Source organism: Pristis pectinata, chromosome 32 (assembly GCF_009764475.1).
Source record: "Pristis pectinata isolate sPriPec2 chromosome 32, sPriPec2.1.pri, whole genome shotgun sequence".
Classification (NCBI taxonomy): domain Eukaryota; kingdom Metazoa; phylum Chordata; class Chondrichthyes; order Rhinopristiformes; family Pristidae; genus Pristis; species Pristis pectinata.
In genome coordinates this window covers 6,532,494-6,546,961 of record NC_067436.1, presented here as the reverse complement: position 1 = coordinate 6,546,961, position 14,468 = coordinate 6,532,494, and the positions used below count along the sequence as shown (strand labels likewise).

At 47.6% G+C, this 14,468-nt stretch overlaps 1 protein-coding gene across 5 annotated transcripts in view; it reads right to left on the bottom strand.

Moving 5' to 3' along the window:
* LOC127585242 (AP-3 complex subunit beta-2) overlaps positions 1-14,468 on the bottom strand; it is a 128,735-nt gene that overhangs the window by 54,609 nt on the left and 59,658 nt on the right. For all 5 annotated transcript variants that reach the window (XM_052042547.1, XM_052042545.1, XM_052042548.1 and 2 more), the window contains 4 exons: positions 12,627-12,787; positions 9,603-9,669; positions 5,965-6,147; positions 2,411-2,587 (listed from right to left, as the gene is read on the bottom strand). In XM_052042547.1, coding sequence (XP_051898507.1) covers positions 2,411-2,587; positions 5,965-6,147; positions 9,603-9,669; positions 12,627-12,787 — 588 coding nt within the window. The remainder of the gene's footprint in view (positions 1-2,410; positions 2,588-5,964; positions 6,148-9,602; positions 9,670-12,626; positions 12,788-14,468) is intronic.

Sequence of the window (14,468 nt, the reverse complement as noted above, 5' to 3'; positions counted from 1 at the left end):
GAAAGGTCAGGATTTAGTGCACATCCCTGATCACCTCCTGCGCAGAGTGACCATTTTTCTGTGGACAGCTTCCACCTCACTGGAGGGTCCGGAGTCACGTACGAACCAGGCTGGATCCATCTCAGGCACAGCCCTCCCCACCACTGACAGCATCTACAGGAGGCGCTGCCTCAAGAAGGCGGCATCTATCATCCAGTATCCCCAGCATCTGGGTCATGCCGTCTTCTCGTGGCTACCATCGGGCAGGAGCTACAGAAGCCTGAAGTCCCACACCACCAGGTCCCACTACCTTCTTACAGGTTCTTGAACCAACCTGCACAACCCTAACCCTACCTCAGCAACGGAACACTATGGACCACCTCTTGCACTACTACAGACTAGTCCCTCATTGTGCCTTTTTTTTGCACTAATGTCTTGTTTGGCACAGTTTTTTTCTCTCTCTTCATTGTACAATTTACATTCTGTGTGTTGTCTGTACCTAAGTGCCTGTGGTGCTGCTGCAAGCAAGTTTTTCATTGTACCTGTACCTCACCATACTTGTGCACATGGTAATAAACTTGACTTGACTCAAGGATGGCAGATTTCCTTGAAGAACATCAGTTAAACAGCTGGGTTTTTAAACAATAATTAAACGTAGCAATTTTTGACACTAATTATTATAATATAATTTTATGCATTTACTTGAATTTAAAATCCCCAGCTGCCCTGATGGAATTCGAACTCACGCCTATAGATCAGTAGCCCAGGACTCTGGACTCCAGTACAGCAAGCTAATCCCATGACTAATGCCACCTGGGGCTCCCGCATCCATTTACATGGAGCATGCTGGAGTGAGGGCAGGGGTGTGAGCTCAGCGTGAGGAATGTGCATCACTTCACTGGGAGGCAACTCACGGCTTGGTTCCAAAGCTCTATCTCCCACCTCCTGGTGATCTCAGTTTGCCCACCCCCAGGCCAGTTCCACCTTCTCCTGCTCAAGCCCATTGCCTGCACCAGCTGGACAACTCCATTGCCATCACATTCTCACTCTCCTGGTTCTGGTCTTGCTTCTGGCTCCCACTGGGAGTTTAGGAACAGCTGAACCCAGGACACAATTTATTGCCTGACCTACTGGCCGAAAGAGGGAAGCCTGGGATTTTCATTGGGAATCATCTGAATAGCATAGAATCAGATGGGAAGAGGGTGAGGCAGTAGAGTGGGAAAGGTTGCAACAGAATGGGGTGGGATAGGATAGAAGAGAATGGAATAGGATGGAGAGCGATGGGATGGGGCAGCAATGGATGGGATGGGAGAGGACTGGATGGGATGGGAGAGGATGGGATGGGAGAGGATTGGATGGGATGGGAGAGGATGGGATGGGAGAGGATGGGATGGGCGAGGATGGGATGGGCGAGGATGGGATGGGAGAGGACTGGATGGGATGGGAGAGGATTGGATGGGATGGGCGAGGATTGGATGGAATGGGAGAGGATGGGATGGGAGAGGATTGGATGGGATGGGAGAGGATGGGATGGGAGAGGATTGGAATGGAGAGGATTGGATGGGATGGGAGAGGATGGGATGGGAGAGGATGGGATGGGAGAGGATGGAATGGGAGAGGATGGAATGGGAGAGGATGGAATGGGAGAGGATGGAATGGGAGAGGATGGAATGGGAGAGGATTGGAATGGAGAGGATTGGATGGGATGGGAGAGGATGGGATGGGAGAGGATGGGATGGGAGAGGATGGGATGGGAGAGGATGGGATGGGAGAGGATGGGATGGGAGAGGATGGGATGGGAGAGGATGGGATGGGAGAGGATGGGATGGGAGAGGATTGGATGGGATGGGAGAGGATTGGATGGGAGAGGATTGGATGGGAGAGGATTGGATGGGAGAGGATTGGATGGGAGAGGATTGGATGGGAGAGGATTGGATGGGAGAGGATTGGATGGGATGAGGTGGAGGGACAGGACAGATAAAAAGGAGCAGGATAGGATGAGTTAGAACAGTTTAAGGTAGGATGGAACGGAGTGGGATGGAATGGGACACAATAGGATAGCTTGGATCCGATCGAGATGAGATAGAGCAGGATAGGACGGAGATTCTGGTAATGAAAAACATGCCTACACCTAACTGTTGCACGCAAAAAGAAACCTTAATTTCACTGAAAACATCAATTAAAACTCATGTTGAAAGAGAATTATGGAAGTGGAAGAGGGGAACATTTGTGAAGGAGGATTGGAGAGAGTCCCAGGACTGTGTAACACTCAGGTTCTGTAGATGGATCGCTCAGTAAATCAAACAGAGTGGGTCAGATGAAGTTAGACTACAGGAGGAGGAATAATTCTTCACTGTGAGCAGCTCCCTGGTACTAATTCCACACCAGCGCCATTGCCCCCGAGAGCTGTGACATGACGGTTCCGACTTACCGCAGCATTTCGGCTCTGGAGGAGGGGTTTGGTGTTCCGGAGGAGCAGGCGATGGTCAGGGTCCATCACGTACGGTTTCCGCTTGGGAAGCACAGCCGAATCTACTTGCTCCTGCTTGGAATCTTCCTCATCTGAGCCGTAAAAGGCTTTCTCTGGGTTGTCTTCCAGTAAGGTCTCCTGCCCACAGTAAACAGGGACAAAAAGGGCATTGCTATTGGTGAGTGGAGCTGACTGGCCCTGTGATGGATAGTACACTGTAAGCTAATGGATCATACAGGGAGCTGAGTGACTAACAAATGGATTACGGGCAACTGTGAGGTGAAGCTGCAGATGATATAGATGATGTAAGATGAACTAATCATGAGTTAGGCATGGCGCTGAACTAATGACTATACAGTGGAGTTTCAAAGACCAAACTTAAAATTATTTAATGTACTGGCAGGAAGAGGTCAACAACCAATCAGAAACTGAGTAAAAGATTGACAACATTCTGACTGGCTGTGAAACGCTCTGGAACATTCTAAACCTCCCCTGACGATTTCCAATCCGATTTCCATTTACTGTTCAAACACTTTAAGTCTCTATAGCTATACGTTGGAAGTGTCCTGACTGGTTGCATCACGGTCTGGTATAGCAATTCGAATGCGCAGGAATGAAAGAAGCTGCAGAGAGCAGTGGACTCTGCCCAATACGTCACGGGCACATCCCTCCCCACCATGGGTAGTATCTACAGGAGGTGCTGCCTCAAGAAGGCAACAACCATCATCAAAGATCCCCACCATCTGCGCCATGCCATCTTCTCACAGCTACCATCGGGCAGGAGGTACAGAAGCCTGAAGTCTCACACCACCAGGTTCACGAACAGCTACTTCCCTTCAACCATTCAGTTCTTGAATCAACCTGCACAACCCTAATCACTACAGTATAGCAACACTATGACCACTTTGTTCACTTTGCACTTTACTTTTCTGTTCTAAATGCATTCTTCTTCGTAAAAATTGTGTATAATTCATGTTGAATTTATTGTGAATGCTGCTCATATGATGCTCTGTGCCTGTGATGCTGCTGCAAATAAGTTTTTCATTGCACCTGTGCACACGTGGACTTGTGCATATGACAATAAACTTGACTTTGACTCTGAACTATCAAATTTCAAATGAAGGTCCATGCCAGCATATCTAAACAACAGAGGAACAAGAGACTCCCTCACCTCCCTGCAGCCTTCCTAGTAATCACAATGGGGATCTGGGTCACTAATCTCTGAATACCCAAACCTCCGTTGCAAGCCCTTGAGTAACGTAGACCATTAGACAAACATCGGCAGGTGTAAATACTTCTTTATGGAACTTCTAATAACTTATGGTATATGGAACAAGTAGCCAGTATAAGGAATGAGGTGCCAGAGAAAGCAGCAGAGGCGGGGACAATTACAATATTTAAAAGATATTTGGACAGGTGCATGGATAGGGAATGTTCAGAGGGATATGGGCCAAATGCAGGAAAATGGGACCGGCTTGGGTGGGCTCCTTGGTTGGCATGGACTGGTTGGGCCAAAGGGTCTGTTTCTGTGTATAACTCTATGACTATGACTCTAACATTGCTGTTAAAATGTTTTGTGATGCCTCACCTGAGATTAAGCTGTAATATAAACGAGATATGAACATTCTGAAAACCTCAACATTTTGGATGGGTCAGTACTCCTGCCCGGGCTGTCTGGGCCAAGCAGTCGATGACAAGGGGAGGGTGTGGGTCCGGGTCCCTCAGCGCAGGGAGGGAGCTGAGCAGAGGTTGCAAGAAACACCCCAGCAGGTTCATCAAGCCCACTCCACACAGGTGACACCTGGAGTAATGTGACCACAACAACAACAACTTGCATTTACATAGCATCTGTGAGATACTTCAAGGTCCCAGGGGAGTTACTGTACAACATTGGTCTCTGAGCCACATGGGGAAACGTTATTAGATTTAATTGTAAAGTAAGGTTTTATTTTAAGTTTTAAAGAGAAGAAGCGAGTCGAAGGCAGGGATCCCAGTGAGGGGGAAGGGGAATGCAGCCAATGGCAGAGTGATTAAATTCAGGGATATTGAGAGGAGCAGAGACCCCTCTGACAGTTGGAGGGGTTGAGGCAGTTGCAGAGATAGGGAGAGGGCGTGGAGGGATATGAAGGATGAGGATTCAATAACCAAAGCACCACCAGTGTGGGTGACAGAGGAACGTGAGCTACAACGTGAGCAGCAACGTTCGGTCGATCACAAGAGCTGCACTGACTTGTTGAGGCAAGACTTTAATGTTAGATCACTTCTGTGGAATTAACTACATTGGCAATTACAACCTACAACCATCAGGTTCTTGAACCAACCTGCACAACCCTAACCCTACCTCAGCAACAGAACACCACGGACCACCTCTTGCACAACCATGGACTTGTCTCTGACTGTGTTTTTGCACTAATGCCTTGTTTAGCACAGTCTTTTATTTCCTCCACAGTCTTGTATAATTTAAGTGCAATTTATGTACATTTTATATTCCGTGTGTTGTCTGAACTACATCACAGTCTTGCATAATTTAGGTGCAATTTAGGTAAAAATTTTGGTGCAATTTATGTATCGGTGTTGGTTTATTATTGTCACTTGTACCGAGGTACAGTGAAAAGCTTGTCTTACAAACCGAACGTACAGGTCAATTCATTACACAGTGCAGTTACATTGAGTTAGTACAAAGTGCATTGATGTAGTACAGGTCAGAACAGTAACAGTACAGAGTAAAGTGTCACAGCTACAGAGAAAGTGCAATGCAATAGGGTGCAAGGTCAGGTAGATCGTGAGGTCAGACTTCATCTCATTGTATAAGGGAACCGTTCAATAGTCTCATCACAGTGGGCTAGAAGCTGTCTTTGAGCCTGATGGTACGTACCCTCAGGCTCCTGTATCTTCTACCCGATGGAAGAGGAGAGGAGAATGTCCCGGGTGGGTGGGGTCTTTGATTATGCTGGCTGCTACACCAAGACAACAAGAGGTAAAGACAAGAGTCCAAGGAGGGGAGGCTGGTGTCCGTAATGTGCTGGGCTGTGTCCACAACTCTCTGCAGTTTCTTGCGGTCCCATGCAGAGCAGTTGCCGTACCAAGCCGTGATACATCCAGATAGGATGATTTCTATGGTGCATCGGTAAAAGTTGGTGAGAGTCAAAGGGGAAAAACCAAATTTCTTTAGCCTCCTGAGGAAGTAGAGGCTATTACAATTTATATTCCGTGTGTTGTCTGAACTACATCACAGTCTTGTATAATTTAGGTGCAACTTAGGTACAAATTTCGGTGCAATGTATGTACAACTTATATTCCGCGTGTTTTCTGAATCTACGTGCCTGGGATGCTACTACAAGCAAGATTTTCATTGTACCTGTACCCCACCGTACTCGTGCACGTGGCAATAAACTCAACATCAGACAACAACTGTCAAGTGAACAGGTTACATGAAACACTGATGTGAACTACACTGAGGAAGAGTTGAGCTGGGGGAAGGGGAGGGCGGAAGGCACAGGGGACGGAGCACTCACGTTGTGGTTGGGGTTGAGGAATTGCGTCCGGGCGTATCGAGTGAGCATGTTGATGATGACCACTTGACCCCACTCCTCCACGTCGATCAGCAGGTTGCACAGCTTCCGGTAGTTCTTGTGGATCAGGTCAATGCGCTCGGGACACACCTCTTCGAAAGCCATCACCACACTCCCAGCGACCAGCTGTGAGCAGGAAAATAGAGAACAACTTTAACCATTGACTGGACTGTCGCTGGCATTAACAACCCAACTCTTGGTTTCCTCCAGGTGAGGGACTTGCTGACAAGGCTTTACGTGGACAACTTGAATCTGTGGGACACAGAAACCCAGGAAAGGAGACTCTTTATTTTCATTTAAAGACAAGTTATTTTATGTATGGGAGAAGCTTGACATGCCAGACCGGACTGGTGTGCATTAAATGAAGCATCAATATACTGGAGGAACTCTGCAGGTCGAGCAGCATCTGTGGGAGGAAATAAATTGTCAACGTTTCAGGTCAAAAACCTGCGTCAGGAGCCAAAACGTCGACAATTCCTTTCCTCCCACAGATGCTGCTCAACCCACACGAAGGTCAGTGGGAAGTCTCTTACCTCAACGTGTTGGTTGAATTCAAAGTCAGATTCTTGGAATGAACAGACAGCAATTGTGGGTTGGGGTGCTTGTCTCAGAATCTATTGGTTAGTCAGGAATAAGTCCGGAATTGTTCATGCTCCAGATCACTTTGCCGATTATCTTTGCCGAAATTGCAAGTAGGTTTGAGGAGTAGTGGATCAGGTTAGGCTATGATTATGATGTGTTAAAAGGCTTGTTGTCAAGGATAGTACGGAGATTCTGGTAATGAAAAACATGTTTACACCTAACTGTTACACACAAAAAGAAACCCTAGTTTCACTGAAAACATCAATTAAAACTCATGTTGAAAGAGAATTATGGAAGTGAAAGAGGGCCCCCTTATCTTAGGAAGGATGTACTGATGTTGTAGAGAGGGTTCAGAGAAGATTTACAAAGATTCCTGGAATGAAAGGACTTACACACAAGGAGCATTTGTCGGCTCTTGGACTGTATTCATTGGAGTACAGAAAAATAAGAGGGGACCTCATAGAAACATTTCAAATGTTGAAAGGACTGGACAGAGTAGATGTGGCTAAGCTGCTTCCCTTGGTGGGTGAGTCCAGGACAAGAGGGCACAGTCTTAGAATTAGAGAATACCCATTTAGAACAGAGATGAGGAGAAATTTCTTAAGCCAGAGGGTCGTGGATTTATGGAATTCGTTGCCACATATAGCTGTGGAGGCCCGATCATTGGGGGTGTTTAAGGAGGAGATTGATAGCTATCTAATTAGTCAGGGTATCAAGGGATATGGGGAAAAGGCCGGGAATTGGGGCGAGATGTGAGAAGAGTTTAGCTCATGGTGAAGTGACGGAGCAGACTCGATGGGCCGAATGGCCTACTTCTGCTCCTTTGTCTTGTGATCTTGTGAAACAGGGGAGCATTTAGGAAGGAGGATTGGAGAGAGTTCCTCCAGCAGATTGTTTGCTGCTCCAGATTCCAGCATTTGTGGTTTCTTGTGCCTCCATTAAATGAATGTGGCAATTCATCCCAAGTTGGCCTCCTTGCTCCCTCAGCACTGTCCCTCTGGCACAGTGGTAAGAGTCACTGCCTCACAGCTCCAAGGACCCAGGTTCAATCCTGACCTCAGGTGCTGTCTGTGTGGAGTTTGCATGTTCTCCCTGTGACCGCGTGGGCTTCTTCTGATGCTCTGGTTTCCTCCCATGTCCCAAGGACATACGGGTCGGCAGGTTAACTGGCCACTGTAAATTGCCCCTGGTGTGTAGGTGAGTGGTAGAATCTGTGGGGAGTTGATGGGAAAGTGGGGTGAATAAAAAATGGGATTAGTGTAAAACTAGATGCCTGATGGTCAGCATGGACTAGATGGACTGAAGGGTCTGTTTCCGTGCTGTATCTGTCTGTGACTCTATTGGCCTGACCCCTCAACACTGTCCTGTTAACGGTCCAGATACTCCCCTCATAAAACTCCGATAACCTATTGGAGACACAAGAGACTGCGGATGCTGGAATCTGCAGCAACACACAAAACACTGGAAGATCTCAGCAGGTCAGGCAGCATATCCCAGTATCCGACCGTTGGGAAATGCTGATGGTTCAGTATCTAGCTCACTCATCGGTGAGTGGGGGTCCAGACAGCAAGCAGGGTGTGTAGTCAGGGACAGGGTCCGGACTGTGGACTGGATGTGTGACTGGAGCCAGCGGGCAGGCACAGTAGTGTAGCGGTTAGCGTAACGCTTTACAGCGCCAGCAACCCGGGTTCAATTCCAGCCGCTGTCTGTAAGGAGTTTGTATGTTCTCCCCGTGTCTGCATGGGTTTCCTCCGGGTGCTCCGGTTTCCTCCCATATTCCAAAGACGTACGGGTTAGGAAGTTGTGGGCATGCTATGTTGGTGCCGGAAGTGTGGCAACACTTGCGGGCTGCCCCTGGAACACTCTACGCAAAAGATGCATTTCACTGTGTGTTTCGACGTACATGTGACTAATAAAGAAATCTTATCTTATAAAAACAAGGGTTGGTTGGACAAGCTGAACCATCTGAACTCCGGTCTCGACCCAGAACGTCGACTCTCCATTCCTCACCACAGATGCTGCCTGACCCACTGAGGTTGTTGCTCCAGATTTCAGAATCTGCTGTCTCTTGCTCCTACATACAAAATGAGTTGTGTTTCCTACTCCCTCAGAGCTCACTGAAAATGTTATTGCACCGCTGTGTAACATGTACCGAATGTGAAATAAAGGTGCGCTGGGTTATTAATGGGAATAACATCCAGCAATTCAGAAAATCTGCTGAACTGGCATGACCAAAGACCCGATAGTGCCAGATTATCAGAGTTTTATCGAAGAAGAGTTGGAAAACCCAGTTTTTCTGTTCGAGAGAGACACAACTAAAAGGAAATGGTTAAATACACAGCAGGGAAAAAACAATGCAAGAGCAAGTCTTTAAAATAACTAGTAGAGAACTGATGGACTAAATAGCCACAGATTTATAGTCACCTCTGCCAATCCCAGCATTTTAGTTCACAGAGTTTTAAAGTCAAATGCTCCAGCCACCACGATGAGCTCGTGTTGATGGGACTGCCCGTTCAGTACACTAACTGCCCCACTTTCACTCAATGCCACACGGAAGAAATTTCTAAGGAAGGTCACGAAGGTATCTTAACAAATATATTTTAAGGAAAGAGAATAGTAAAGGGAACTCCAGATGTGGAAACAGCCAGTAAACAGGATAGGTGATTCCAGATGTGGGAACAGTGAAAGCTACAGGAAATGTGACCAAATGTGGAGTAAATTCAACAAGATGTGATTCCAGATGTAGATGTAGTGAATGGTGCAGGAAAGATGACGTTAGATCTGGAAATGGTAAATTCTACACGAGAAATGTAGAATATGAATGTGGTAAATGTCCAGGGAAAGTGACTCCAGATGTGCCAGTAACAAATGGCAGCAGAAAGGCAATTCCAGGTGTAGAAAACCATGAAGGGGTGGCTCCAGATGTGGGTGTGGTGAATGGGACAGGAAAGGTGACTCCTGATGTGGAAGCAGAGATTGATACGGCCACTTCCCCTCACCGTCGTTTTGTCAGCCAGCAACTTCTCGATCACCTCAATCAACTGGTCCTTCTGATCCTGGTCCAGACTGAAACAAGAGACAGAACAAGACGTCAAGGTCAATTCCCTCAGAATCAGAATCAGGTTTATTATCACTGACACACGTCGTGAAACTTGTTGTTTTGCAGCAGCAGTACAGTGCAAGACATAAAGACATAAAAATTACTTTAAGTTACAAAAATAAATAAATAGTGCAAAAGAGGAATAACAAGGTCGTGTTTATGGGTTCATGGACCGTTCAGAAATCTGATGGCGGAGGGAAAGAAGCTGTTCCTGAAAAGTTGAGTGTGGGTCTTCAGGCTCCTGTACCTCCTCCCTGATGGTAGTAATGTGAAGAGGGCATCTCCTGGATGGTGAGGGTCCTTAATGATGGATGCCACCTTCTTGAGGCACCGCCTCTTGAAGATGTCCTCGATGGTCGGGAGGGTTGTGGCCGTGATGGAGCTGGCTGAGTCTACAACCCTCTGCAGCCTCTTTCGATCCTCCGTACTGGAACCTCCATACCAGGCGGTGAAGCAACCAGTCAGAATGCTCTCCACTGTAGAAATTTGCAAGACTTTGGTGACATACCAAATCTCCTCAAACTCCTAACGTAGAGCCGCTAGTGAGCCTTCTTCATGATTGCATCAATCTGCTGGGTCCAAGATAGATCCTCTGAGATGCTGATGCCCAGGAACTTGAAGCTGCTCACCCTTTCCACCGCTGACCCCTCAATGAGGACTGGTGTGTGTTCTCCTGACTTCCCCTCCTGAAGTCCACAGTCAATTCCTTGGTCTTGCTGACACTGAGTGCGAGGTTATTGTTGCAACACCACTCAACCAGCCGATCTAACTCACTCCTTGGGGAATTTCCTCCATCCAACCAGTGGGAATGTTCTGGGAAACCCCTAGGGAAGGTGAATGGTGTGGACTATTTCCCAGTGCGGAATCCCATCTGGAATCTCACCCAGCACCGACACACAGCCATAACTCACTGAAACTCCGCCCACTCAATTCACTGAGTCCCACATCCCAGAAAAGTCTGACGGACAGGTACACCCACAGAACACACAAACCGGGCCTGAACCACCAAAGGTTTCAGTCTCGGAGTGATAGACTTAATCTCAAATTGATGCCCCACCCATCCCTGTCAGGGCAGGACATCCTGAGAACATCACAATGAAGCCTCAGCCCAGAGTGAATGAGCCCAGGACAGTACCTGCCCTGGAGTTTCCCAAACCTACAGATGTGACCGGTCTTCCCAGGCTGACGAAGATCTGTGCCGAGCAATAAGATGCAGTAGAACCCAGCCTGGAGGCAGTGGGCAGTTCCTGAGTAGTTTGGGTTTAGAATCACCGTGCATAAAAGAATGAGATTTTGCCATTGGGGACTGGAGTTGGAAGTGGTGCCGAGAACCAAAACTGAGAAGATAAGCCTCTGTTTGCTGTTGCCAGGGCTGCAGAACAGCAGAAGGGATGTGAGAGCATTGTTTTGTTTTCTCTTGAGAACTTGTTAGTTTCCAGGATTGACTGAGCAGACTTTGTCCCAAGCAATAGTCTTGGCCAAGTGATGTCAAGCATTTCTGAAGACTCATACACTTGTTGTTGCCAGGAACAGCAGAATATGATTGGGGACTGTGTTCTATCTGAATGATGTAAACTGTTTCTACTCGTTACTAATTATGCAATAAAACAAATTTTTCTGGAACATATTGATTGAATCAGAACCACATCATAATAAACCAGCGTTCTGCAACAAAGCTTTTATTGTCACTGAAAATATTAAACCATCTACTCTCTCTCTGGTAGACATGATCCTTCCCAGTGTCCTCAACAAACATCACTGGAATGGATCGCCTTGGCCTTTCCACTGAGCCCAAGCTTGCTGGTAAACTGCACATGCCCAGAGCGTTAATTTCCACAGGTAAACCAACGCAATCAGCAGATCCCAAAGGAGTGCACTCTGCCTGTGAAAAACAAACTCTGCCCAGGGAACAGGGAACCTCTGGAATTCTTTGTCCCAGAACCTGGTGGAGGTCAAATCATTAGAAATATTTGAAATGAAAATAGATAATTATTTGGAAAAAAAAAATCAGGGAACTGAGGGCTCTGGGGAACTGGCACAGAAGAGGAGTTGAGGCCAGCAAAGATCAGTCATGGTCATATTGAATAGTGGGGCAGGCTTGAGGGGCCGAATGGCCTACTCCTGCTCCTACTTTGTTGTGTTCATTGACTTCTGGTTAAGCCATGTCTACTGCCTAACCAGCTGTCAAGGAAATGTCTCTGAAATTCACAAACATTCATTAACAAATACTACTGAAAATTAAACGTTCCGTTAAAAATCTGTGCCATTTCACTGGTAAATGATGGCAGTTCTGTATGGATTTGCGGGCATCTCTGCTGGCCAGTCCTTCCTCAACACCTAGCTGTGTATATGGGAGCTTGCTGTGCAGTAATTGGCTGTTGCATTTCCTACACAACAAACAACATTAGAAGTCCTTTGTGCTGTGAAGCACACTGGGACAGAGTGAGGTTGCAGAAGGTGCTATATAACTACAAGAACATTCGTAACGCTTTACAGCGCCACCGACCCGGGTTCAAATCTGGCCACTGTCTGTAAGGAGTTTGTACATTCTCCCCGCGTATGCATGGGTTTCCTCCGGGAGCTCCGGTTTCCTCCCACATTCCAAAGGCGTACGGGTTAGGAAGTTGTGGGCGTGCTATGTTGGCGCCGGAAAACATGGCGACACTTGTGGGCTGCCCCCAGAACACTCTACACAAAAAGATGCATTTCACTGTGTGTTTCGATGTACATGTGACTAATAACGAAATCTCAGGTGTCTCTCTGAACATTGAGGCTGAGGTTCTGCACTGGGAAATCCGTAATCGGGATCTCCGTGCTGAATCTGGTGAGGCTGACGTAGAAAGTACATCAAGAAGTTAAGACTGTTACAGTAATGATGAAAATTAAATAAGAAGGAAGATCAGGAGCGGCAGGTGAATTTTACCTGTAGAGCTTCGGGATGGCATGAGCAGCAGTCTTCCTGACGTAGGGAGACATGTCCGAGGCAGCTTCCTTGATGGCTAGCATCATAATGGGAACGATGATGGTGACGCGGATGCTGGAGAGGACACGGAGAGCGCTGGCCCGTATCAGCTGGTTCGGGTCCTGGACAGAAGATCAGAAACGCCGTGGGAGCTCGGCTGGATATCAAAGCTGAGCCCTGCTCAGAGACTCGTTCCAGGGGCCACTGTCCCGAATGGCGACTTGCAAGTGCCCTGGGTGAACCGTTGACCCACCCTCTGCCCATCCCTGGCACATCACCCAGCTGAGGATCCTCCACTTATCCTTCCCTTTCTGTCAGAGACTGTGTCTTCATCATTCAAAGCTCTGAAATTCCCTCTTTAAGCCTCTCCCTCTCCTCTTACTGCCCTTCCGCCTGAAGTAATATTTCATTGTAATCTTCGCCTGAGTATGGTCCTATGCAGAGTGTGCTCTTCTCTGTTATAGACACAGTACAAACCCAAGTTGCTGTTATTGGAAAAATACAGTAACATTGGAGACAGTCCAGAAGGGCAGGCACGGTAGTGTAGCGGTTAGTGTAACGCTATTACAGCGCCAGCGACCCGGGTTCAATTCCGGCCGCTGTCTGTAAGGAGTTTGTACATTCTCCCTGTGTCCGCGTGGGTTTCCTCTGGGATTCTCTGGTTTCCTCCCATATTCCAAAGGCATATGGGTTAGGAAGTTGTGGGCACGCTATGTTGGCGCCAGAAGAGTGGCGACATTTGCGGGCTGCCCCCAGCACATTCTCAGTAACGCAAAGAGACGCATTTCACTGTGTGTTTCGATGTACATGTGACTAATAAATAAATATTATATTGTGATTATATTTTAAGAGGTTCACCAAGGTAATTCCTGGGATGAAACAAAAAGACGAGCTGCTGAAGGAACTCAGCAGGTCAGGCAGCATCTGTGGAGGCAGAAGGATGGTCGACGTTTCGGGTCAAGACCCTGCATCAGGACTGAGAGTGTGGAGGGGAGGTGGCTGGTACAGAGAGGTGAGGGGGGAGGGGCGAGGCAAGAGCTGACAGGTGATAGGTGGATCCAGGTGAAGAAGGGTTGATTGGCAGATGGAGTCAGGTGGGGGATGGAAGGGTGGAGATAGCGACAGAGGCCGGGAGGTGAGAGGTGGAGGCAACAAAGGGCTGCGGATGGTGGAATTTGATAGTGGAGGAAGGCGATAAAGGAGGGATGGTGGGCAGATGGGAACAGTCCTGATGCAACATCTTGACACAAGACGTCGACTATCCTTTTGCCCCCACAGATGCTGCCTGACCCGCAGTTTGTTTTTTTGCTCCAGATCCCAGCATCTGCAGTATCTTGTGTCTCCATAATTACTGGGATGGGAGGGTTTTCCTCTCACAAGAGGCTAAACAGGTTGGGTCTGTATTCTATGGAGCTTAGAATGACAGGTGATCTTATTGAAATATATAAGATCCTAAGGGGGCTTGACAGGGAAGGTGTCGATGTTTTCACTAGTGGGAGAACCTCAAACAAGGGGACCCACTTTCAAGATAAAATCTGGTCGCCCCATTACAGGAAGGATGTGGAGGCTTTGCAGAGGGTGCAGAGGAGGTTTACCAGGATGCTGCCTGGATTAGAGAGCATGTGCTGTAAGGAGAGGTTGGACAAACTTGGGTTGTTTTCTCTGGAGTGGTGGAGACTGAGGGGGGACCTGATAGAAGTTTATGAAATTATGAGAAGCATAGACAGACAGTGGGTATCTTTATCCCAGGGTTGAAATGTCTAACACTGGAGGGCACGCATTTAAGGTGAGACGGGGCAAGTT